The sequence below is a fragment of the Elephantulus edwardii genome, unplaced genomic scaffold, assembly GCF_000299155.1.
Source record: "Elephantulus edwardii isolate Elephantulus edwardi_28Jun2011 unplaced genomic scaffold, EleEdw1.0 scaffold00202, whole genome shotgun sequence".
Taxonomy (NCBI): Eukaryota; Metazoa; Chordata; class Mammalia; order Macroscelidea; family Macroscelididae; genus Elephantulus; species Elephantulus edwardii.
Window position 1 is genome coordinate 4513045 of NW_006399952.1, and position 26679 is coordinate 4539723.

Below are 26679 nucleotides of genomic sequence, written 5' to 3' on the forward strand. Positions count from 1 at the left end.
AGTGACTGGGGTAATTGGGATGGATGTGTCAGAGATGGTGAGATTGGCACAGGACAGAGCAGAGTTTAGTGCTGTTGTACATAGGGTCGAAATGAGTCACAAGCAGCTCGACGGCACATAACAATAACAACAACAACAACAGTTTAATTTAGTAGTGGTTAAGTATCATCAAGTCAAATACAACTGAGAATAAGTTTTGCACAAAAGACCTGAACTCTGTTCTACAACTAACATAATTTCTATACAGAACTCTGTTCTAAAACTAACATCATTTCTGTACATTTCTAGTTAAGAGAATATGTAGAGTTTCGAGAGTTTGTAGATTTTCCAGAGGCATCTAGTTTAGGAAGTAGATGCCACTCCTGCTTCCCAGCATAAATCATTCTGAAAGCTCATTCAAACACTGTACATAACAGATAACTGTTACGGTATTTGACAAGACTATGCAACAGTGTGCAGCATCATAGCAACACCAAGTTGTTCAGTTCAGCAAATAGACAAAAGATTTCTGTTTCATTTAAGGAATATTCATTCAAAAATTAATACATTTCTTGAGGGGTTTGAAAGCCATGCCTTTGTGCAGACTTCCACTCTAGGCACAGGCTCAAGGACATCCACTCTTGAGGGGGAAAGATCAATAGTATACATCAGACACAACCCCAAAAACTTCTCTCACATGCCCATCAGGACTGCCATCAGATGCAGCGAACAGCCAAATTCCCAGAGTGGAAGTTCCAGGCCCCAGCCAGCAGTCCCATCCCCTCTCCCTGTGGAGTTTTAAAGCCACGCCTTTAAGCGGACTTCCACCCTCGTCAAAGGCTCAAGGACATCCGTTCTTGAGGGGGAAAAGCAGTAATACACATGAGACACTACCTCAAAAACTTCACACACATGCTTATCAGGACTGCCATCAGATGCAGAGAAGAGCCAAAGTCCCAGAGAAAAGTATCCCTAGTTATAGAAGTACTTTTATTTTTTAAAAAAGTTACAACTCTATTGAAACAATACAGAAAAATTTTGTAGGCAGTCATTTTGGTGTCACTTCCTTGGACAATGTCACCAGTACAGCCCACTCCTGCCTAGTACTGCCACTGTTCCTGTCCCATGAAGTATATTAGTGGTTCCCTGCCACCCTTCCCCAGAGCATTTCATTATTATACATCTCACATATGGTTTGATATTTGGGATAGCAGAAGAATTTGGGCAAGTCTTATTATTTGTTTTGTTTTTAATGAGGAAACTGAAACACAGACAAGTCAGATGACTTGTTAAGGATTCAAACTCTAGCCAAATACTGCACCTAGTGCACAGGCAAAATGGAACAAGAATTGACCAGTGCACAGGAAAAGTGCAGACAGAACTAAGAAAGGGGAGAGAAAGCATGCAGCCAGCCTAGGCTATGAAATATGGAGAAGGAGGATGAGGTTGCTGAGGAGATAATATATAGTAACTTGGCTATAGATCATGAATCACAGTATTATGTAATTCTCCTTCATTTTATGGTTGGATGTAATTATCCTATGTAATGTAACCCAAACTTCTATGGTGTTACAAATATAAAGATTAAAGGCTGCACCTTGAGTCAATCTCTTTTGAGATATGAAAGGAATTAAACAAGCAAGAAAGATCAGAGGGAAATGAGTACTAAGAAAAAAGAAACAGGAGCAGAAAACATACTTGGAACTGGGTCCCTATGGTGATAACCTCCTAGACCCAGGGGAAGATTGACGCTAAAACACATGATATCTTGAAGAAATTACCTTCCTCTCACAGTGACACAGAGAGAAAACCTTCCTTTAGAGTCAATAGCCTAATTTCAGACTTCTAGCCTCGTAAACTTGAGTATGTCAAGAGATGATGGGAATGGCACAGGATAGGATAGGGTTCAGATCTGTCATTCACAGGGTTGCTATGAGTCATATTCTCCTTGACAGGAAAAAAAAAACCAAACCAGTAAGAAAATAAATTTCTGTTTGTACATTGCACAAGAGTCTTTAATTTGTGGTACTTCTGTTAGAGCAGCCCTAGATAACCAAGACAGAATTTTCTTAGTGAGGAAATTTAAGTGGAGGCAAAGTGAATCTTAAATACAAAAGCCCTACTGTTCTATGTGGGACCTAAGCTCCCATCTGTTGCAAGGCCTACCTCCTTCCCTTGATGGGCTGAAACACTGGAACTTTCTTGAGGCTTTCTTTTCACTATTTGTCCATTTGGAATACCCTTCTTGGGCCTTAAGCCAATTTTACTTACATTGCTTAATACATGAGTGAAATGAGACACTGAGCAATTCATCATCTTCTGTAAGTCAAGTTTGCAAACTATCAACCCACTTCCTTTCTCACCAAACCTGCCCCTTGCTCACAGACAATAAAGCATTGAATGGATTGTTGACATTGACCTTTTGATTTCATCTGAAGACAATGTCTTCTAACACTGCTCTAGATGGTACATAACTGAAGCAGAAAACAAGCTTACCTTCTCCTGGAACTTTACTTACATGCACAATAAAGATCAGAAGGTAAGAAATACAGCAGATAGCCAGAAGTTTTGAGATTTCCATGAAATCAAGGAAATTTGTGTCTAACTAGGTATCACTGATACTATTTTCTTAACAAACTCTTAGCAGGTGGTACAAGAGTAAGCACTCAGCTGTCAGTTGAAAGGTTGGAGGTTTGAGTCTACCCGAAAAGAAGGACCTAGGAAGAAAGGCCAGCAATGCTACCCCTGAGAAACCATTCACTGAAAGCCCTGTGACACACAGTTCTACTCATCACACATGACCTTGTGAGGCTATCATGAGTCAGAATCCATTCAGTGACAACTGGAACTGGAACTTTCTTACACAAACAGTTCAATGGTGGGACAAGCCACCCAATGGCAAGTTTTGCCAGAGATTTCACTGGTATATTCCTTGGGCATATTGGCTTCTCAAAACATTTGTACTGTTGTACTCCTCAGACTATTGTACTGCTTAAAAATATTTAACCAGAGAAATAAGACAGAGCAGCAGACTTCATGAAAGAAGTGTCTTGAAGTTGCTGCAGCTGCTTTCAGAGCTCTAAAAGCTACATCAATGTCCCTGAAACCCTCCTTCAAACTTGATCCTGGAAGAGATGATGATGATGATGATGATGATGATGATGATGATGATGATTAGAAGACCTGTAATGTTAGCTATGAAGAAGACATTAGCTCCAAGATATTTCCTGCCTTTGCATGCACCATGGAGAGATCTTACAGTAGTGTTTGGGAGAGTCTGCAGCATAGGTAGAAAGGGATATCCTGTCCAGGTCCTGGTGCTAAAAGGAGATTGGGGAGAGGAGGTCTGGAGGAAATGCTACTTAGCTGTTCCTCTGGGAGGTCACAGAGAAAAGGTGAGCCTTGCTCTCTTATGCTCAAATCAGCAATTTAACTGACTGACTGAACTTGTGTGACTTCTAGGGAGAGAAAATAGAGTCATTTCCTTTTTTTCCTAGCTCAAGCTAACAGATGCTTCCCTGCCTTTAGAAGTTTTTGCAAAAGAATTATTGGCAGAGAATGTACACATAATTTAAAAGGTACGACAACAACTTTTCATTTACCTTGGCCTCTTCATTCACATCCCAGGTGAAGGAAACAGCATTATATGCAATTTCTTCAATGTTCCCAATCGTATTAAAGCTTTCCTTGTAATCAGCTGGAAGAAAAGGAGAAAAACTTTGAAAAGAGTACCAGTTACTCAATGATAAATATTGCACCACCATTTTCCAATGGGTAAATTTCAACTTTGCTATTATTCCAGCTGTCTCTGTGTTTACAGTTAAGATCTACACGGTTCTAGTGGCCTAGTCTGTAGGGAGTTGAACTTCTCTCTCGTAGATCAAATCCACCAGCAGCCCTACAGGAGAAAGATGAGCAATCTCTCATTGTTTGACTTAGAGCCTCAGAAACACAATGGAGGGTTGGCTAGGAGATGGTTCTAACCTGAGTTTTATATTCTTTAATATTTACATATAAGAATGTAGACACGTTTCTCAATAAAAGGGATAGTTTAAGCAAAGCAAGATAAACTGATTCCCTAATTTAAATTTTCATTGCAAAATTATTGCTCTTCTCTCCTAAATTCCCTTTATTCTCTCTCTACTTCTCCTTCTACTCGCTGCCCTGAAACTTTTACTGAAAGTGCTTGAGTACTGTATTTTTCACATATAATGTGTTTATGTAAATGATGTTCATACATGCTGTTGTTGTTGTTGTTGTGTACCATCAAGTCAGAACAGACCCATAGCTGACCCTCCTCCAACGGATTGTCAGAGGAATGGGAGGAGATTGCCCATCTTCCCACAAAGCAGTTGATAGATTCCAACCACAAACCTTTGGGATTACATACAGTGCAGCGTGTTACCACTAGACGACCAGAGCTTGTGGGAGACTCATTATTTTATTAAGATATATTCTTCCTAGTAGAATTGATAGGCCAAAGATAAATACATAAAACTGTTAATTTATTCTCTCAAATTGCTTCCTGAGAGGGAGAAATAACTCAGAGTAATGGTGCAGAGTTCCTGCTTCCTCTGGCTGTTGCCATTTATTTCCAAACTCATATAAAATATGGTCTCTCAATATTTTACTTTGCAATTCCTTGACTGCTAAAGAGGTTAAGCTGTCTCTTAGCCAGTTTCTGGCTCTTTGCATCTCTTTACATTGTTTCTCTTTTTTAGAAAAGTACACTTATTGCAGGTTTCCTGGTGTGGCCTTTGCTCATTTTCCTGGTGATGTCGTTGTTATGCGCCTTTGAAGCCAACTCATAGCTGATCCTCTAGAGGGTTTCAAAGGCAGTAAATATTATGGGAGAAGATTGTCCTTCTTTCTCCCAGTCAGCAACTGGTAGTGGATTTGAACTGCCTACGTTATGCAACTCCTTTTCTTTCATCATCCATACATATTATTCCATTTATTAATTACATGTGATTTATACAATCATTCATATATATTGTGTTTTATATAGCATTAATTACCATGCTCTAAAGGGTTTATAAGTAAGTATTAAGGTTAAAGAAATAAAACATAAAGCAGAGGAGAATGATTTTACATTCCACAAATACAGAATAAGTTTTTGTGACTTCATCTGTCATAATTTTAAATACAAACTTGGCTTTCTGTATTCTAGTAGGACCCTTCAAATTTTGGAGAGAGAAGAAGACTATTAATTTCAGAGAAAACTACTTACCCGATTCTTTATAACTACTGGCTTTACAAGTTTTCTTTAATTTTTTAATAAGTATGTATTTTTTAAAAACAATTGGTCTGCTTCATTGAAAATAAGAAGCAGATGTCATTGTTAGAAATTAAGACAAAGTAGTTTAGTCAAGCATTTATAACAGATCTCCTTTTCCCCCCATAGCTTTGCCACATGAAATGAAATCTCCTTTAATAAAACTTGTACTAGCTCAAGAAGGGAAAGGATTTTCAAGACAAATCCAAATCAAATATTACCCAGGTCCTCTAATCTTGCACAGGGTGCCTGACAGTTTCTCTTTATCCCTTCCCTGACTTGACTCAACAATTGTATTGAATAAATAATTACTCTGTGCCCATCTTATGCCAGTCAGTGTCCTCATGTCCAAGAGAAGGTAGAAAACAGGATGATGTCCCTGATCCCATGACACTCACTGTCCAGAAGGAGACAAGAGTCTTTTAATTATAAGTAAATGGAGAAATAAATAAATGGACAAAACAGTTATTGCTAATCTCCTTCTTAATGCCAAAAACAAAAAACAAAAAAATTGGCAAGGCTACTTTTCATTAGGTGACCATGCTACCATGTGTGTTTCCTTTATAACATGAGTGAATATTTATTTATTTACAGGCTACTTTGTACCACTAGCATTTCCTATTAGCTATATGCAATATGAGGCCAAGGAACCTGTCTATCTTAAATACTGCTGCTTTCTCACTGATTAACTTTATGCATGTAAGATACACTCTATAAATGTGTACAGTTCCCACGACCAAATGTTAGGGAGATTCACTGTTCTGAAGTCCAGCTAGCTCTGACTGTGCTTTCTGTCAGCACTTGGGCTTGTCTGTCAAACATCTTTCAGAGCCCTCAGCAGAGCCTTAGAGGGACCTAGAAGGTCCTGCTTACAGATTTGTTTCTCTACAGAAAAAAAAAAACCTTCCTAGGAGAATAGAGTTGTCTAACTTCTAATTCTTTGTCCACACACAACATTTCACCAAACACTGAATACTTGTAGACTCAACGAGGGAGGGAGCTTCCACTGAAGCCAGATGCCTTTCACAAAATACTCTGTAGGAAGATCAGGCCACAACCTATCAGCTGTTTTCTATAGTTTCTTATGGCCTGCCTGACAAATATAACTAAAGTTTTTAGACACATACTAGAAGAATGAATGTCGCGTTATCAGAGACTTAGAAATATTTCCACAAATGAGATAGTCAATGAGAATTAGAATGGGGAAGAACATTTATGATGGCACCAAGCAACTATACATGTTTTTAGTAGAGAAAATTTTAAATACCAACAGATTACAAAGCCTCTTTCTTTAAATTTTTTAATGAGTGTGTGTATGTATGTGTGTGTGGGTGTGTGTGTGTGTGTGTGTAGGCCAGTTACATGTCCACCCAAATCAAACCTGTTGCCATCAAACAGAGTCATCCATGTAGGAAAGTGTAGAACTGGCCCATGGAACTTCCAGCAGGGCTCCCAGCTTATTCATCTTGGTTTAGCTTTCTGCTGAAAATTTACCTTTCCATTCCAGATATACTGAATCAGAGTTTATATATTAACCAAAAGATTAAATGACACAGATTTCATTCTTTGTGACCTATCTAAATTAGCTCTAATGGAGCTAGCATAAGCTCTAGTATCAGTCATTGGCCTGTAAGAATCACATATAAACATAATTTTTATGTTTAAATCCCCTTATACATAAGAAATCATACAACGCTTTTTCTACAAGATCTGTAAATTTGGTGGTTTAAATCTATAAGTGGTTCCAACGTATAAGTTGTTTGAACCTAAAAGTAACTCGATGGGAAAAAAGACCCATCTACTCCAGTAAAGATTATTGCCAATAAAATGCTTATAAGGCAATTCTACTCTGTCACGTAAGGTCAGTAAGAGTGAGAATCCACTGGCACACAATAATCTTATTTTAACAGCAGCAATCTGGAGTACCAACATAATCTTTTCATGTTCTTATAATTTAACGATGTTATTTCCCAGACTATGGAAATAGAGGCTCTGTCTGGTTCTTTCTTGGTCACTTATCATTACTAACTAATGCATTTTATTAACTCTATGGTTTCTTTAAGTGCCAGGTCAGGGTTGGTAATCTTGATACAAAAACACTAAGATTTACTTCCAATACTCTTCCTGCTTATGGCCACTGTCGAAATTGTTGCCAAAGGTGCTTACTAGGACACAGCTGATGGCTCTGTGAATCTAATGTAGATTTTTTTTTCTACTTAAATGCATTGCCTTGCATTTGCCAACACTGAACTCAGTAATGACTTTCCTACCCATCTGAATATCTTTGAATCCCTTACTGAAGTATTTAAATTGGCTTTGCAATCCATAGAAGAAATTACTTTCACCTACAGAACTGATGATTTCGGAGTATACTGCTTTCATGAGATAGCTTTGATGTCTTGGAGAGCGTTACTCAGTATTATAGAGCTGGTAACAGGCCAACATATAATTTGAATTAATATTTGTTTGATGCCAAAGACTAGACTATAACCACTGTTTATATTTATCTTGCAAATAAGCTAAGCTATATTTTGTGGCCAGGTATTAACACAGAGAAATTGCAAGGAGTCCTGATAGCACAATAGTTATGCATTTTGCTGTGAAGCAAAAGGTGATTAGTTGGGACTCATTTAAAAGCTTTTCCATAGGAGGAAAGACTTGGAGATCTCTTCCTATAAAAAAGTTACACAAGAAAACCTATGGATCACCAACTTACAACCAATGCTATTTCACAAGGTAATAAAACCCATGAAATAGAGAAATGACAGCCTCTTGAACAAATAGAGCTTGGAAAACTAGATGACGAAAAGTGAAACAGGATCCACATCTCACATCATACATAAAAGCCAACGTAAAGTGAATCAGAGATCGAGGTGTAAAACTCAAAATCATAAAGATCATAAGGGACAAAACGGGAACAAAATTAGAAGCCCTGGTGTATTGCATAAATAAGCTTGTGAAGATTGACGAATGGGCTTCTCAAAATCAAATCCTTGTGTGCATCAAAAACTTTGTCCAGCAGAGTAAACCAAAAGCCCACAGAACGGGGGGGGGGGGACAAAACACATTTGCCAACATTTCAGATAAGGATCTCATAATCAAAGTTTGCAGAATCCTATAGGGAGGGCCTTCACAAGGAAAAGACTGATAATCCAATCACAGAACGAACAAAAGACATGTAAAGACTCTTCACAACAGAGGACATTTGGATGGTCAAGAAACACATGAAGAAATGTCTGAAATCACTAGCAATCCAAAAGATGCAAATCAAAACAAAATAACACCTCATTCCATCAGCAGTAGCAAAGTTCAACATAACAGCGAATAATAAATATTAAAAAGGATATGCAGAAATTGGAACTCTTATGTGCTACTGGTGGGATTGTAAAGTGGTACAAATGCTATGGAAGGCAGTTTGGTGTTTCCTCAAAAAGCTGAACATAGTAATCTCCTAAGACACAACTATTCCACTGCTAGGAATATAGCTCAAGGAAGTCAGAACCGAGGCACTAACAGATACTGTACACCTATATTCATAGTAGCATTATTCACAATAGCAAGAAAACTGAAGAAGCCCAAATACCCATTAATAACCAAACAGATTCTGGTACATTTCACATGATGGAATACCATGCAGCAATAAGAAGCAATGAGTTTGTAAAATATTATATAACTTAAGAGAGACTAGTGAACATTTAGCTGAGGGAAATATCTCAGTCACATAAGGACAAATATTGCATAAGGCCACTATTGTGAAAATAGAAGGATAACTGAGTAAGATATATATAATTGTTCAGAAGGGAAAGGTGAGAAGAGTGGCAGAAAAAAAGGAAAAGGGAGAAAATCACTGGGATAGGGAGGTTAGTAGTTGGACGGGTGGTGAAGTAAAGAGGAAGGTTCAATGGGGACTTGAAAAGATGAGGTGAAAATGGCCATTCAGCAACGGTAATTATATAAAATATAATGTATGTGAATGCATAAAACACAAAATACATGTTCAAAACACAATGTATATGAATGATTACAAGTGCCATGATAGTTACCCATGGCGGACAGTGTTTGGTCGAGCTCCTTGATGAAGACAGGTTTGGAAGCAGGAATGGCATCCACTTCCTAAAGAAGATGCCTCTGGAAACTCTATGAACTTTGATGAACAGCAATAGTTATAGAGAGGCTTCAGGTCTTTTGTTCTTAGGGTCACTATGAGTCGTGCACAACTTGATGGCAATCAACAACAACATGCAAACCAACAAATTTTGAAGAAAACAAAAAAGAATCTATGGAACAGTTCTATTCTTGGTATGGGGTTACTATGAGTCGGAATTGCCTGGACAACACACCGCAAAAACAATGAAAGAGAAATTACACATGACATTCTACAATGGCAACCAGCCAATAGCGAAGGATTGAAAGATCAGTGAGGAAGATCAATGAGGCAGAGACTAGGCATTGTGGAGCTACTGCAGATGTTTTGGCCAAAGAGGGCAAAGTTGGGATGGTATAGTGAGGAAAAGGTAAACTGTGAATTATCTCAACATTCTGTAGGCATCATGAAGATTGAGAGAAAAGTTCCAAAGTTAATCTTTCAAAGAAAAGAAAGGGCTTTCGCCTTTCAGCTCGGAGGAGGCCTCAGTGCAACTTTCTTCGGTCGTCCTGCATCGGGGTTCATCTGACAACAGCCGCCTCCACCATGCCGCCCAAGTTCGACCCCAACGACATTAAAGTCGTGTACCTGAGGTGTACCAGTATGGAAGTCGGTGCCACTTCCTCTCTGGCCCCCAAGATCGGCCCCCTGGGTCTGTCTCCAAAAATGGTTGGTGATGACATTGCCAAGGCCACCGGTGACTGGAAGGGACTGAGGATTACAGTGAAACTGACCATTCAGAACAGACAGGCCCAGATTGAAGTGGTGCCTTCTGCCTCTGCCCTGATCATCAAAGCCCTAAAGGAACCACCCAGAGATAGAAAGAAGCAGAAAAATATTAAGCACAGTGGAAATATCACTTTTGATGAGATTGTTGGCATTGCCCGGCAGATGCGACACCCGTCTTTAGCCAGAGAACTGTCTGGAACTATTAAAGAGATCCTGGGAATGGCCCAATCTGTGGGCTGGCTGCAATGTTGATGACCGTCACCCTCATGACATCATAGAAGACATCAACAGTGGTGCTGTGGAATGCCCAGCTAGCTAAGGAACTACAGATGAAAATATTTCAATAAAGGATCATTTGTTAACCAAAAAAAAAAAGAAAGGATGTGGAGATAAAGATGGTAGCCTCTTATTTTTTTACCAAGGGCCAGTGAGCGTCATGCATGCATTTGCAGTCCTCAACCCACATGTGTCTGGCCAGTTATGCTCTGCACAGCGATTATCAGATTGGATTTGATTTTAAACGATGTAGGAAGTAGGATGGTCAATATGTCTGTACACACACACCCTCATACACACACATTTTAAAATTCTGATTGCTGTATATTGTGTTTCCTTCCAATTGGTGGGATATGCAAGCATAATTCTGGAATGCAGTCAAAGGAAATGCTAATTCCTTCACTTTAATTAAGCCTCATGTGCTTGGTAAATTGTAACTAGCCCTTTTAATTATTTCTGTATATACTGTTGGAGATTAAAAGGAGCTGTATAATTAATATAAAAATTGCTGCTCTTCTGAAATTCAGGTGTGGATTCTGTCTGGACTAGTGAAATAATGAACTTGGAATGCTGGAAAATGGCTCACGGCACCAGTGCCAAATCAGTGTACATACCATCACAGTTTAAGATCCCCCCCCCCCTTTACAAAGCCAAGAAATCAGCGCAGTTTAAATTTTGGGATCTTAATGTCACATGACTCTGTTTATAGGGAGGCAACATGCAGCCCTGAACTTAACTTCCAGTCCTTCTCTAACCAAGCACCATGTATAACCTCAAGTGACTAAGTGGATATCTGTGAGCTTATATTTGCTCATCTAGAAAAGGGAGACAGCATTGAAAATGTCCTAACCAGTTGATTGATATTTTTTGCAAGTAAATCATCAAGTCCTTCTTCTAAGGAGCCTGAGGGTGGACTGGAACCTTCAACACTTCAGTTAAATTCAAGTGTATTAAATATTTCCCTAATCAGGGACTCTAAGAGAGAAAACAGAACTGCTGAGTCTCAGAGTGCATAGTAAAGCCAATCCCATTTCCCCCTTCTGATCTGCCCCCAGGGATCACGTCCACATATTTGGAAAAGGCAAACAAGGTTAGGACAGATTCAGAAAATAGCCAAAGGTCATTCTAGAATTATTAACTCTAAGTGGAAGTAGATGAAGAAAAGAAACTAAGTTCCAAAATTTTTTCTAGTTTTCAAAATCAAAGAAGCACCTTCTTGAAACCTGAATGAGTCCAAAGAACTCTCTAATGAAGACACCCACTCAGAGGTAAGCTGAGTTTCCTGAAGTGTGTTGAAACTTGAGCTGATTTTTTTTCCCCCTTAGGCACTGACTCGGTCTCCATAGGAGCTCTGCTGGGCAGTCCACAGGGAGTTGTTCGTAGGAAGCTGCACACTCAGGGCCTATCTGGTTTGCATATACTAGGGGCTCTGTGGGAAAAAAACAGGCAATCTCCTCCAGTGCACTTTCCAGCCTTCAAAAACCCAATGCAGGATTGGATGGCAGTAAGAGAGAGAAGGAGGAGACAAAGGGAAATGGATTCCGGTCACCTGGTGCTAAGCCATGAACAAATCATAATAATAGCAACCATTTTTGAGAGCAGATCATGTTTGACACATAGGTCCTATGCTAGAAAGACCAGGGGGAAAAAACCCAACAGAAAAAAACTTTACAACATCAGCTCATGCAATTCTGCTGATGTCTGTGAGCAGTGATAATTTTCCTTATTCCCAGTCTGTATAATAGCAATGGCAGAAATGTTAACTACTATTTCCTACACTTTTGAGTTACTAGCTTAATTCACAGGGAGCCAAGCAGAGATTGAACCTAGAAATTCTGTCTACAAACCAGAGTTCTATGAGTTCTGGGTACACAAATGAATACCTTCTCAAATATCATGATAACTGAAAATAATGAAACATAATTTGTGACTCAGAATCTGTGACTTACAGGCAAGGACTCTTTGATGTTATTAAAGCTGTTATCAATAACATCATTATTATTAACTCTTTTTTTACATAGCACATTACAATATGCTCTCAGATATCACTCAAGACCGACTCTGCCTTGGGATTATATCCTTAGGTTAAATTCAACATTGTATTTGTGTTTGATTTGACCTACTGCTTCTTAAGAAAAAATTACATAGACCAGTGCCATAGCCTCAAAGTGTATTACCATAAAGCTAGGGAGAAAAATACATTTTACATTGTCTACTACTACTATATTCTAAAACATGATAATACTTTGTATTTTTTTTCAATTCTTTAAATGCCAATTGGTAGCATTGTTTTCAAAACTGACAATAGGTGGTTCCTGTGTGCCCTTCTAGAAGCCCCAAGCATGTTTAAACATGCACCAAGTCACATAGTTCCAAATTTAAGTCAAATCAGATAGGTTTAGAGTTAATCTCTGCACATTAGTCCATGTTACTCAGTGAGATTAAATTTTAATCTATTTTGTCTCTGGTCTACACTTGTGACTCATCCAAAAGTACCTGGCATTTTCCTGGTTGTTGAATGAATGACAATAAGGATGGTACTTCTGTAAATAATTTCTGTTTGCACAATGCATGAATTACTCATGTTTTCATCTAGTTTTCTATTCTTCATTTTAATACTTAATATAACAAAACTCTTGAAGATCATGGTACTAAGGATATTGTGCCTAATGTTAGATGGATCTTGGCTGAAAGCAGGGAGTACCAGAGGAATGTCTATCTGTGTTTCATTGACTATGCAAAGGCTGTCTGTGTGGATTGACTGTGTGCAAATTGACTGTGTGGATCATAACAAACTGTGGCTGACTCTGAGAAGAATGGGAATCCCAGAACACTTGATTGTGCTAATGCAAAACCTATACTTTTACCAGGAGGGGAGGCAGTCATCAGAACTGAACAAGCGAACACTACATAGTTTAAAATTGGGAAGGGTGTACGCCAGGCATGTGTCCTATCTCCATACCTTTTACATTTATATGCAGAACAGATTATCTTGGTGGAAGATCTATCAACAGTCTGCGTTATGCAGATGACACAACCCTGCTTGCTGAAACTGAGGAGGACCTGAAGCGCTTGCTGCAGAAGGTGAAGGATTGTAGCCTGCAATATGGATTGAAGCTCAATATCAAGAAAACAATGATTCTCACCACTGGTGCGATTGGCAGCATTGTGATGGATGGTGAAATGACTGAAATTCTAAACAGCTTTCGTTAGCTTAGCTCCACAATCAACACTCTTAGCACCAGCAGCCAGGAAATGAAAAGACATATTGCAGTGGGAAAGTGTGTTGTCAGAGACCTCTCCAAAGTACTGAGGAGCAACGATGTCAGTCTGGAGACTGAGGTGCACCTGATACAGACCATGGACTTTGAAATTACTTGCTTTGCATCAGAGCTGGATGCAGGATGATTGCAGGATGATAGAAGGAAAATTGATGGCTTTGAGCTGTTTTGTTGGAGAAGAATGTTGAATATACCATGGACTGCTAAGAGAATGAACAGGTTTATCCTATAGAAGGTTAAACCAGGCTGCTCCTTGGAGGCTAGAATTTTGAAGCTTGGGACATGTTGCAAGACCGGATCAGTCCTTGGAGAGGGACATCATACCTGAGAGGGTGGAGGGACAGCACAGGAGAGGAAGAACCTCAATTGGATGAATGGAATCAGTAACTGGGGTAATGAGGGTAGGTGTGTCAGAGACAATGAGATTGGCACCCTGATAGAGCAGGGTTTAGGGCTGTTGTGCATAGGGTTGTTGTGAGTCGCAGGTGACTCAATGGCACATAACAACAACAACAACTTGAAGAGAGGCTGCAGGGACAAAATGGTACGTAAGATCAGAGGTTACTTCCCAAAGCAGTTATTCAGTTATAATCATCTCACACCTGTAGTCAGAGCTCTCTAGCACAATGGTTCCCTATGTCTTCCACCACAGATGAAGGTGAAACTACAGAAACTATATTTCTAAGTTTCATAACAGTACACCAACCCTCAGTGTCCCATTTAGGAAAGCAAACAAGAGAGAAAAGAATGACATGATTGTGGACAAAACTTCAACCAATTCTAATTTCCTAAAGAAATTTGACTCTTCAAAATGATGGTTCTTTCACTATTAATGGTAAAAGTACTTGAAAAGTCACAGCGTCATAATATGACTTTCTGTATGAGTCTCTCTTAAAAGCATATTCCAGTACCTAACAAATATTGCCAAAAATAATCTTCAGAAACATATCATTGTACTTTTGAGTTTCAAACTGAATAATTCACAACAGAAATGAGTTTCAAGTATTTGATACTGCATTGTCTAGACATAGTACAATAGCTAAAAATTTTCACATGGATTATCTTCGGTTATATTGGCACTGTAAACTCAATTACTTCATCTACTCAAAATGCATTGACATTAATTCCATTTTCAGTCTCCTCAATCACTCCTCATGGCTCAATCACATATACAGAACTCTGATTAACAGAAATAGGAAGCTAAATTTCCTATATGTGTGGTGGAGGTGTATGTAAGGAGACCTCATTGATTATTCTAGTTTGTCCTGGGAATTATTTTACATTAATTGCTACTTGAATTACTCATGCTGCCACTTCTCTTTATTTTCTACCAATTCTGACATTTTGAAAGGACTTAGATATTATTTCAAATTTGAAATTCTACTTCTTTTAGATGTATTTCTTTAAGAAAGTCAATTTCTCCATCAAAAGGGGGAAATTGTTACTGCTGCTATTGTTTATCTTTGCAATGCTGATCATGGAGATGCTGGGTGGGGCGACTGGTCAATTTGGTCAGCTGCTAAGTGAAAGACTAATAGTCCGAGTCCTTCCTGGGGTGGAAGAAAAGCCTTTCTATTTCAGAAAACTCAGCCATTGGAAATTCTATGGAGCACAGTTCTACTTTGACATGTTATCATGAGTCAGTGTCAACTCAATGGTAGCGAGTATTTGAATACTGACCACAGTATCTGGGGGCCATTGATGAGTTCAATTAAATTGGCAGTGACCTCAGAAAAGCTACAGACCCTCAGCACACTAGTTTTCCTGTTTGCAAAGCGGAGATAATAAAGGATTTTTATCATAGAATTACCTCATGGGATTGTTGAACAATGATGAGAATCTCCCTCTTTAAGTTCTTAGTTATTTTGATACATGTATTTTCAAAAGCAGAAAAAACTAGCAGTGCCTCCACATTCTGGGAGCCCGTTCAAAGGGTTTTCTTCAGATTAGCCTCACTTTATTTTGGCTTCCACAGCCTCAAAGAGCTTAATTTCATTTTGGAAAAACTCTTTCTTGGCAATATTTGAGTTTGAGTTTGGTAAACAGAAAAGGAAAACTTCAAATTCACCTAGTTTTACACTTGAGGGTATTTGAGAAGATATAAATTTGTATCTGTCGAAAGACATAGTGAGAGGAAGGTCTCTGATAAATGCTGAAACATGGCTAAAAGAACAGAGACATTGACAATGTTCAGTAAACACACAAGTTTCAATAAACTATCAGATCCTGTCTATATATTGTTAAAATCATTTAGGCCTCTGAAGAAAGAAAATAATTAAACCCTAAGAAAAATCTTAAGTTAAATCAAAGTGCAGGTTACATACTTAAGATATTTACTTGGTGTTGTAGCCATAGACGTTAAATAGGATTTGTTGTTGTTGTTATGCGCCATCGAGTCACTTGCGACTCAGAGAGACCCTATGTACAAGAGCCGCTCTATCCTGTGTCAACCTTTCCGTCTCAAACACACTCACATCCACCACTCTACTCACAAAATCAATCCATCTCATCAAGGGTCTTAGGGCAAAAAATAATATGGTGCCCAAAACATGGTGGCGGGAAGAACAAAGGCAAGAAATATGCATTTTACAATGGTAAATGTAACATGTCGACTAAAAGGGGGGTAGGGGTATGTGCACTAATTCTGGAAGTTCTTTATCAAAGTCAGTTATCTTTTTATGGAAGAGCTTTATCCTGTCATTAAAACAGCATCTCAAAGGAGTTTGAATATATCCAATACATGTTTTGAACTTCTCTGTGATGTCCCATCGAAGTGCCCACTCAAGCTTTTAGAATCACTGTAATGGAGAAATACATCAGAAGAAACAAGTGACAGTCGAATGGTAAAGTGACAAATGAAGTGTATGTTTTAATTTCCCAATGTAGTTATTTTTTTTTCTTGACGCTTGCTTTTAAATAATTTTCCTTTTGTCTGCTGGTTCAATTTTCCATTTGTTCACTGCAGTAATTTCTAATTACTGAAAAAGGGAGCAATTTCCCCTATGTTATACTTCTATGTGGTAACCAAGTCTTATGATTGTTAAACAAGTCTTAGAGTTGTTAAGCAACAAAAGGTCTAAGTTATTAGAAAATAATCTTTTAAGTATGATAAATTAAAAATATCTAAGGGGGATCTGGTAGCCGAGTGGCAAAAAGCTGTGATGCAGTCCCAAAGGCACACGGTTCAAGGCCACCAGCCACTCTGCGGGAGAAAAATGCACAATCTCCTCCCATGTGATTAAGTGCCTCTGAAAACCTGCCAGAGTCAGCTATGGGTTGGTTCTGACTCTATGGTACACAACAACAACAACAATAAGGGCATTTTAGCAAGCTCTGGTGGCCTAGCAGTACGAAGTTATGCTGCAATCCTGACGGGACATATTTCAAACCCACCCGCTGCTCCACAGAAGGAGATGGGTAACCCCCTCCTGTGTAATTTACTGCCTCAGAAAAACCCCCTGGAGGGTCAGCTATGAGCCAGTTCCAACTTGATGAGACACACAACAAGGACATTTGGCCCCCTAGCATCAAGAATGGAATATGAAAAGTGGGTCTTTTAGAATGGAAGAGAAAAAATCTTGATCCTAGCTAAATTTCCCACTTGGTCAAACTAGAGTCCACTCACCAGGCCATCACCTAGCAACACGAGATGCTACATGGCAGTTTGCTCGTCAACTACTCCACATTTCTTGAGTGTCTATTTGGGCAACCGCCTCTTGTGTGATTAATTGCCTCTGAAAATCCACTGGAGCGACAGCTATAGGTCAGTTCTGACTTGATGGCACACAACAACAACATTGCACATCAGGCTCTGCCAAATGCTAGGTCTATAAAGGTAAAAAGATAAGCTCTGTCTACACCCAATACATTGACTTCTTTGGGATGGATAGAATGAAAATGGCTAAGCCAAGTGAAACACCCACGGTACTAATGTCTGGATATAAACCAAGGTCTGTAGAGAGAACTGAGACCTGGACAAGCTGAGAGCTCACCAAACGTGGTAAAGAGAACAAAGTCCTAAGAAGCAAGATGTCTTGTAGGTCAAGGAAGGAAGGAGACCAACCTAGACAGAGAACTCTAGAGCAGGAGCAGCACAAAGTGACCAGGAAAAAGCAATGGGGGATGAAAATAGAACTGCAGATGCAGTATTCTGAAATCTTAATAAATGACAAATATGGCTGAGTCTCCATAAAAGTAATCGTTTAGGAAGAGTGGCAGGGAGTATAGTCTCCTTTTTAAAGAAATATTGATATGAAAGGAGACGAAGACAGTAATGACTTAAAAGGGTTTTCAGGACATCAGATACTCCAGAGGGGCACAACACAACACATTGTCATATTAAAATGTTGTTTCCTGATACATTATACCAACAAACTCTCACCTTGTCTTAGTCCCTTCCCTGTGGGAATCAAGGAGGGGACCCACAGTTAATACTAGTCACACCTGTAGAGGAAAAAAGTGCCTTCCCCACTCCTTTTGAGAAAAACACGTTTCTCAGATTCATCAGGAGATATAGGTGATAAATGAAAATCCATGCAGGCGGGGGGGGGGCTAATTATTATTGAAAATTATTACTTCCTCAGTAAACAAATAGTCACCTTTTAAAATGTTTGGATTTTACAATGCTTTAAAATACAAAACCCTCATAACTTAGCACACTTTCATCATATGAATGTATCCTAACCAAATGTTGAAGATGGAGAGAAGTTTTCAGTAACTCATGACAGAACTTCTCTGTACAAGAGAAGGTGTCTTACAGCACGTGTGAATGTGATAATGGGTAGAGCTGTTGAGAGAGAGGAAGAATGTGGATTTGCATGCGGGGTGATTCCTGGCCCACGCTCAGCTTCCTCCTCGTGTCTGGTCCTGAGCAGGAAGCCTGGATCAAGCTGGCTTTCTAACTTAGCTCTAACTCACCACTTTGTTCATACTGGAGTTTTGTTTATGAAGATGGGGGCTTTGAAGAAGTTTTATTGGTTTTGTTTTCTTTTGAACATCATATTTACCTTTCATCTTGGTTCAGAAGTATGAAAACAGCTGAGGGGGGAAATAAAAATTGTATTTACTTGAGTCCTTTTTTAAAAAAAAAAAGTAGGAAAATCCACAGTTCCCTGTCTGCATGAAGAAAACAGGATTTTAATAATTTTAGGAGGAAGGACAGCTCTCTCTCCAGAGAGCTAAGCTAATTAGTGATGGAGAGGTGAAGCAGCCTGGTCTGCTGGGCCTGCTGGGCCTGCTGAACCTACAAGGTCATGCATCATCTTCAAGTTTCTGAACTACTAGACAGCAGCAGTTATCAAAACCAGTTTCTTGTCATTGTCAGCTGCCATTGAGTCAGCCACTGACTCAGAGGGACCTCCAAGAACAATACAGTGACACTTCCTTGTCCTGTGCCATCCCTGTGATCAGTTGCAGCTCAGACCATTTGGATCCATAGGTTTTCATTGGTTTGTTTTCAGAAGGAGATATCCAGGTCTTTCTTCCTAGTCTTCCTTAGTCTACAAACACTACTGAAACCTGTTTAGCATATAGCATGACACAAGTTTCCACTGACAGACAGTTAATGCTTGTACATAAGGTACATCCAAGAACTGAACGTGAGTCTTCTTCACAGAAGGCAAGAACTCAATGTGTTAGTCTCCTCTCATTCTGCTCAATGTGGATTATACCTCCTATTTGAAGATAGAGTAGGACCCCAGAAGCAGGAGTGTTTCTAAACTGGAGTTAAACAATTCACAGTGGTCAGCTCAGTAAAATTTTGTAATTCAAGAGTTTTGAAAATCTCCTCTTTAATGTTTGAAAAAAGTATGGAGAACTACACTTGAAGAAATGCTTTAAAGCAGTTGAAACTTGAGTTTTCATGGAAATCTTTAACCTAATATAGACCTACCATCAACAATGCACAAGTTAACAATTAGTTCTTAAGAAATGGATTTGTATTTGGGCGCTGTTAAAAATCCTATAATCACATGCTAATAACCAAAGAATTATCCGCTAATTACTGTGGAAAACTACAGGATTAATATTAATAATACAGATAAATACATCTTTATCCAAGAAAGGATTACTGTTGTGGTGGTGTTAGTTTTCCAACAAGTCAATTCCAAATGACATTGATCCTTTGAACAACAAAGAAGAACACTGCCCAGTTCTGACCCATCCTCACAATTATAACTATGTGTGAGTCCATTGTAACTGGGGCTGTGTCCATCCACCTCGGTAAAAATACTTTTCTCACTGACCATCTGTTTTACCAAGTATGATGTTCCTTCTGGTTTACTCCTGACAATATGCCCAAAATATTTTTTTTGTTATACTAGTTTATTTACAAATTTGAATACATTGTTTTCCAGACCAGATTCTTCCAATTTCCCTCACCTCACATCAAGTTTTACCACCCCTTGATTAATGCTTCCCCTCCTCCTTAGCCCAAAATATTTGAGATAAAACCTGTTATACTAGCTTCTAAGGAGCATTCTGGCTGTACTTAGACTAAAATAGATTTGTTCATCCTTCTACCAGTCCATGGTATAGTTGATCTTTTTCACTAGCACCCAAATTGAAAGGCTCCGATTCTTCTTTGGCTTTTTCTTATAATAGGGTTAGGGTTAGGGTTAGGGATAGGGTTAGGGTTAGGATTAGGGTTAGGGTTATAGTTAGGGTTAGGGTTAGGGTTAGGTTAGCAGCAGAACATTGTTGACTATAATCAAGAAGATGAGCCACTCTGGTTTGAAGACACTCAAAATATGACTGGGTAGGAGTTACCTCTTCAAAGTAGAGACTATCTTAATGACACAAATGGAAAAAAGCTTTCATACAATAAAGCAATTTCATTGACTGACATGACAAAAGTAAAAATGAGACTAAAAAGCTGTAAATATCAATTAGTACTTGGAACACTGAATGTACAAAATATATATCTAGGAAAAATGGCAAAATTAAATGGAAAGTATAAAGATCTACATGCTAGGCATTACTGAGCTAAAATACACTGCAATTAACTATTTTGAATCAATCAATCATATTATCTACTATACTAAGAATGGCAAACTGAAGAAAAAGTGTCACATTTATTGTGAAAAAGAAAACTATAAGATCTACCCTGAAACATTACGCTGTCAGTAATCAGTTAATGTCCACATGCATAAAGGAAAACTGTTAATACAGCTATTATTCCAATATGCACACCAACTACTAAGACAAAGATGAAAAAATTCAAGATTTCTACTAACTTCTGAAGTCTGAAATCGATACATTAATAATAATTTGTGGTCTTCACAATTGCTTGCTGTGTATTTCAGAGTTGGACAATGATGAAAGATGATAGAAGAATCAATGCCCTTGAGCTGTGGTGCTAAAGAAGAGTATTAAATATACCAGGAGCTAGGTCAGAATTGCTTCCACTGTGGAAAGCTGGGCCACTTCAGTAGACAGTGTCACAGAAGAGAGCCACAGATAGGCAAGGGAGTAGAGAGGAAGCTCGCACTCACTTGCTTTAAGTGTGGCTCTGAAGGACACTTGGCCAAGGTGGCCCACATCAGGTCCTCGTGGCTGACAGGACTGACAGGCCCCAGCTCCCAGCTGGAAACAAAGGAGGATGCTTCAACGATTTAGATCCTCCCAGAAGAGCCGTAGATGAGCATTAACATTACTGGTAAGTATATTCATTTTCTCCTGGACACAGAGCCTACTATTTGGTCCTAAAAGCCTTCTGAGGTCCCAACTCTTCTCACTACCTCTTAGTTGTTGGAATGGATGGAAAACCTCATAAGCAGTTCCTTCCTTCACCTCTACCTTGCATGTGAACTTCTGAGTTGTAAAACAACCCAGTGGTAGATGGAATTTCTCCAGGACTTAAGAAGCATAAATGACATAGCTGAGCCTCTACATCTTGTGGTTCCTAACCTGTACACTATAATAGACAAAGTGCTAGTCTATAGGCCTTGTATTGTAAGAACCACATTCCCTCTGTAACTTGATTTGTGCCACTACTAGAACCTCTACTCGGAATATTATTGCTTGTTAATTTTTGACTCATGTACTTTTAACTTGTTAGTTAAATTTGTGTCTTCTAGGTTGCAACACCTCCATGATACATCTTCAAGGATATGAACATGTATGCCTAAGCACAATCAATAACAGTGCATCTAAATTCCAAAATCAATCTCCATAATAGTCTATGTATTTCCTACTGCCAAAGGGGCCATTTAGAGTAGTGAGACAAGATCTTCACCCTGAAACCCACAACGTCTCTTTTCAGCAGGAAGTAGCTAAGAGAATACGCCATCCCCTTTTTCTTATGAATCAGGGTGAAGTATCTCTCAGGGAGAAGTGATAGGGAATGGCAAAGGACATACTGACAAAGGAGATTAATCAGAACTGGCTTTGACAAGCACTGTGGCAATTGGACAATTAAAACGGACATTCGGGGGGGGGGGGGAAGAATAACGAACTAGGGAGGAGGGTAGAGAAAACAGTGCAACAATGAATGAATGAGAACCCAAAATCTCTGTAAATGTTCATTAAAACTAATAAAATTTAATAATAATTTAAAAAATAAGAAAGAAATATACCAGGAGCTGCCAAGAGAACAAATAAGTCTGTCCTTGAGAGGGTAAAACCAGGTTGCTCATAGGAGGCAAGAAATGTGAAGCTCCCTCTCACATACTTTGGGCATGCTGCCAGGAAGGACCAATTCTTGGAGAAGGGCATTTTTCTTGGAAGGGTGGAGGGAGAACGCAGAAGAGGATGACCCTGGATGAGATGTACTGACCCAGTATCTGGGCTAAGGGAGTAGTGTGTCAGAGACAGTGAGACTGGCTCAAAAGAGGGCAGAGTTCAGAGTCATTGGGCACAGAGTCACTAAATTACTCCAGCACTACATCAATAGGGAACTGCCAGATATTTAAGCTGGACTCGTAAGAGACTGTGGAACAAGGGACAGCATTGCTGTCAGATAGATCTTGGCTGGAAGCAAAAAATACCAGAAAAATGTTTATCTGACTATTCAGATCCGTTTTATTGACTATGCAAAGACAATTGAGTAGAAGCAAGATACAAATGGAGATTTGCACATCAATAAATATTCTTAGCAGCATTGTTCACAATAGCAAGAAAAATGAAAACAGCCAAAATGTTTATCAACAAATGAAAGGATTGAGAAATAGTGGTCCATTCACATAACAAGAAACCATGCAGCACTCAGGAACAACATTTCTGAAAAACACTATACAACATGGGAGAAGCTGGAGAGTATTATGCTGAGTGAATTAGCTCAGCCTCATAAGGACAAATACTGTATAAGATAATTAGCGTAAAAATAGGAGGATTATTAGTAAGATGTGTACAAAAGGCCAATAGGGGTGGGGATGGGGAGAATCTTGAGGTAGCAGAGTTTGGTGGGCAGAGCAAGGGAGTGAAGGAATTAGGAAAGATCTAGGGGGATCTGAACAAGTTGAGCAATGACAGGCACAGATCAATGGTGATTAACTTTATAAATCACAATGGATGGAAATGATAATGTGAAACACAGAGTGAATGGAGGACTGCATGAAACACAAGATATATGACTTTTACATGCAAACCAACATAAAATACAGTTTCTAAAAGACAATTGACTATGTGGATCATAATAACTTATTAATGACTTTGAGAAGAATGAGAATTCAGGGCACTTGCTTGTGCTCATGCTAAGTCTATACAGACATCAAGAAGCATCCTTTTGAAAAGAATGGAGTGACGTTGCATGGTTTACAAATCAGGAAGGTGTGCACTAAGGTCTCATCCTTTCTCCATACCTATTCACTTTATATGTTGAGAAAATAATTGGAGAAGGTGGACTATTATGAAGACTGGTAGTAGGGTCGGAGGAAGATTCAACTATTTATTTTATGCAGATGAAACCACTTTGTTCATAGAAAATAAAGATTTGAAGCAATTAGTGAAGAAGTTTAAAAACTACTGTTTTTAGTAAGAATTACATCTCAACACCAAGAAAATAAAATTCTTCACAACTGAATCAATAGACAATACCATGGCAGATAAAGAAAAGATTGATATTGTCAATAATTTTATTTTACTGGGATTCACAAAATCAATGTCCATAGTGGCTGCAGTCAAGTAATCCAAAGTCATGTTACACTGGGCAAGTCTGCTGTCAAAGACCTCTTTCAAGTACTAAAGAGCAGTGGTGCCACTTCAAAGACTAAGGTGTGCCTGACCTAAGCCCCAGTGTTTTCAATTCCTTCAGATGCATGTGACTGTTGAAGAATAAATAAAGAAGACTGAGGGACTGGTGTTTTTTAATTGAGGTACTGATACGGAGCATGGAATATACCATGAACTGCCAAAGGAATGAACCCATCTATCTTGTAGAAAGTAGCAAGGATGGTGAAACTTTGTCTCACATACTTTGGGCATGTTGTCAGGAGGCATCAGTTGTTGAGAAAAGGCATCATGGCTGGGAAAAAAGCAGCACTGATGAAAGAGAGGAAGATCATCAACAAGACTGTGAGACACAGTGACTGAAATAATGCGGGAGAGCATGGGTTAGAGATTGTTAAGGATGATGATGGATATGGAAAACTTCTTTATGGGGCATTATGAGTCAAGGTATACTTGATGGCACTCTCACTGTCCAGCCTTCATATGTATATGACATGACTGCAATGACATGTCAAGTGTCAAGCCAAGATTACTATGAATCTAAAATTAAAGGCAAAGATTGAATGAAGACTGTATGGTTAGTTTCACAATAAATACTAATTCTTAATTGTTCTCTTGGATATGGCAGTAAAGTAATATTTTTTCTTTAGATTTGCTTATGAATCTATCTCATCACATTACAAGCCATCCCACTCATTCTGAAAACACAACAATTTTTATATTAATTTATTTTGCAATAGTTGCATTGTAAAGCAATCTTTTATTCTATTCTGTTCACCACATATGTTTATGTGGTGCAAATTAGCTTATCAGGGGTCTTTACTGGCTTTTTATCATTTGTTGTTGTTGTGTACCATCGAGTTAGAACTGACCATAGCTGACCCTTCGGTGGGTTTTCAGAGTCAGTTAATCGCATAGAAAGAGATTGCCCATCCTAGAGTAGCTGATGGGTTCGAACCATATACCTTTGGGATTTCAGAGCAGCTTGTTGCCACTAGGCCACCAGAGCTCCCTTAAGGTGCTGTTGAGTCCACTATAACTCATAGCAACCCTGTGAGCCACAGAGCAGATCCTTGCCCTATCTTGAGCATGGGAGAGAACATTTTATAAAGTTAATGCTAATTGTTGAACCTCCTTTCCTCCCTGTCCCTGGTTGAAAGCTGACAAATAGAAACATATTCCTTATCCAGAAAGGGCTTTTTGAATTATCAATTGTTTGGAGTAGATCTGATATCTAGTCTAGTTAAGTTTATGGCTTGATACTCATTGCAAATTTTTTTAATGGGACATACTGTACAAAGCTGGACAACCTCCACTGTGCAAATTAGTCCAGAGGAATTTTCACTCTGCCTTATGTGTGCTATATATGGGCCTCAAAATCATTGTCCCTGGCTGTGTTCAGAATCCAGTCAACATCTGCTCCCCCAGCACCCAGCACTTGAGCAACCTGGAAGTAAAGATTCTAGTTGCCCTACAACTACCACGACTTTAACAGGTGACCTGGCACATAGTAGGTGCTCAAGAACTGTTTGCTGAATAAACGTAGCATAACCAGTCTATTCTTCAAGCAGGTTTCAATGGCTGTGGGACCATTATTAACTGCACGTTTCATCATCAAGGGGTTCTCACTCTCAGAGACTGCCCAACTGCAAATAGAATCTAAGAGGCTATTCCATACAGGAGGTGTATTGACACAGGTGCTCCTTGGGCTGCAGAATGCAAACTTAATTATGACCTTGAATAAGTGTTGGTCCTCAGTGAGCTCACAAAAATGAACTTGGGAGACTTGGAGAGCTGGGCCCATGTGACATGGAAAAGCAGCAGAATCTGCTTGGACCTGGGTGTGTTTGTTTTAGTTACACCAAGTCTAATTGCCAACATTTCCTTCTTAACCTGTTCCCCGCAAGAAAAAAGAAAAAAAAAGAAAGAAAGTTTCTGCCTGTGGGCACAAGAACCACCAGAGATGGCTTTCAGAAACATCAGAACTTCAGTCAAGAATCCTACATCTAGACCCCCCATTTTCTCCAGATACAATTATCTTCAGTTATTCAATATATGCAAGTGCCCATAGGTGCCAAATACTAACTTAGGGGGACAACATATAGTGAAGAGAGAGCATGGAACAATAAAGACTATGGGAGATGCAAATTCTGACAGTTCCACCTTACCTATGTCTCTTGCATCTTATCTTGGATAAGATTCTTAGCCCCTCACTGTCTGTTTTCTAAATACCAAATTAGTTGAGGACAGAATGATGACACATAAAGTGTATAAGATGCCTGAATATGGGGGATAATGAGTACATTGTAGCTGTTCTTAAGACAGTTTACTGCTTCAAAAGACTCACTCTGCCAGCAAAATAAGAATTGTATCCATTCTTTCATGCATTTGCTCATTCATTCATTCATTAGGATACATTTATTGAACACTAATGATGTCTCAAGCTACAGAACAAAGCAGAAAAGTCCCTGATCTCTTGGAATTTGCTTTCTAGCAGAAGGGGAAAAGAAATAAGACATATACAAAGAAAGAACACATCAGGTGGTGGTAAGTGAGTGAAATAAAGTTAAGGAGACAGAGTATAATGAGGGTGAAATCTTCAGGAAAGGTGATCAAGAAGACCTTGCTGTGGACGTCCAAACCAGCCAGGTGTCTACCCCAAAGTCAGCGAGCACTTTCAGTGGATACCGAGGACCAATGGTCGTGGTCAGTGCGGGGCAGACACTCCTGCACTGCTGTTGCTGGTGGCTCTGCCTGGCCACCTCTGTGAGACCATGGAGCTGCTGGGGCTCCATAGTGCTGCCATGTGGCAGGGTCTTCCCAGAGGAGAG

At 39.1% G+C, this 26679-nt stretch overlaps 1 protein-coding gene across 1 annotated transcript in view; it reads right to left on the reverse strand.

Moving 5' to 3' along the window:
• Positions 1-26679, reverse strand: part of GRHL2 (grainyhead-like 2 (Drosophila)) — a 172057-nt gene that overhangs the window by 53709 nt on the left and 91669 nt on the right. Inside the window, exon 8 of the mRNA XM_006897162.1 lies at positions 3582-3676. Coding sequence (XP_006897224.1) covers positions 3582-3676 — 95 coding nt within the window. The remainder of the gene's footprint in view (positions 1-3581; positions 3677-26679) is intronic.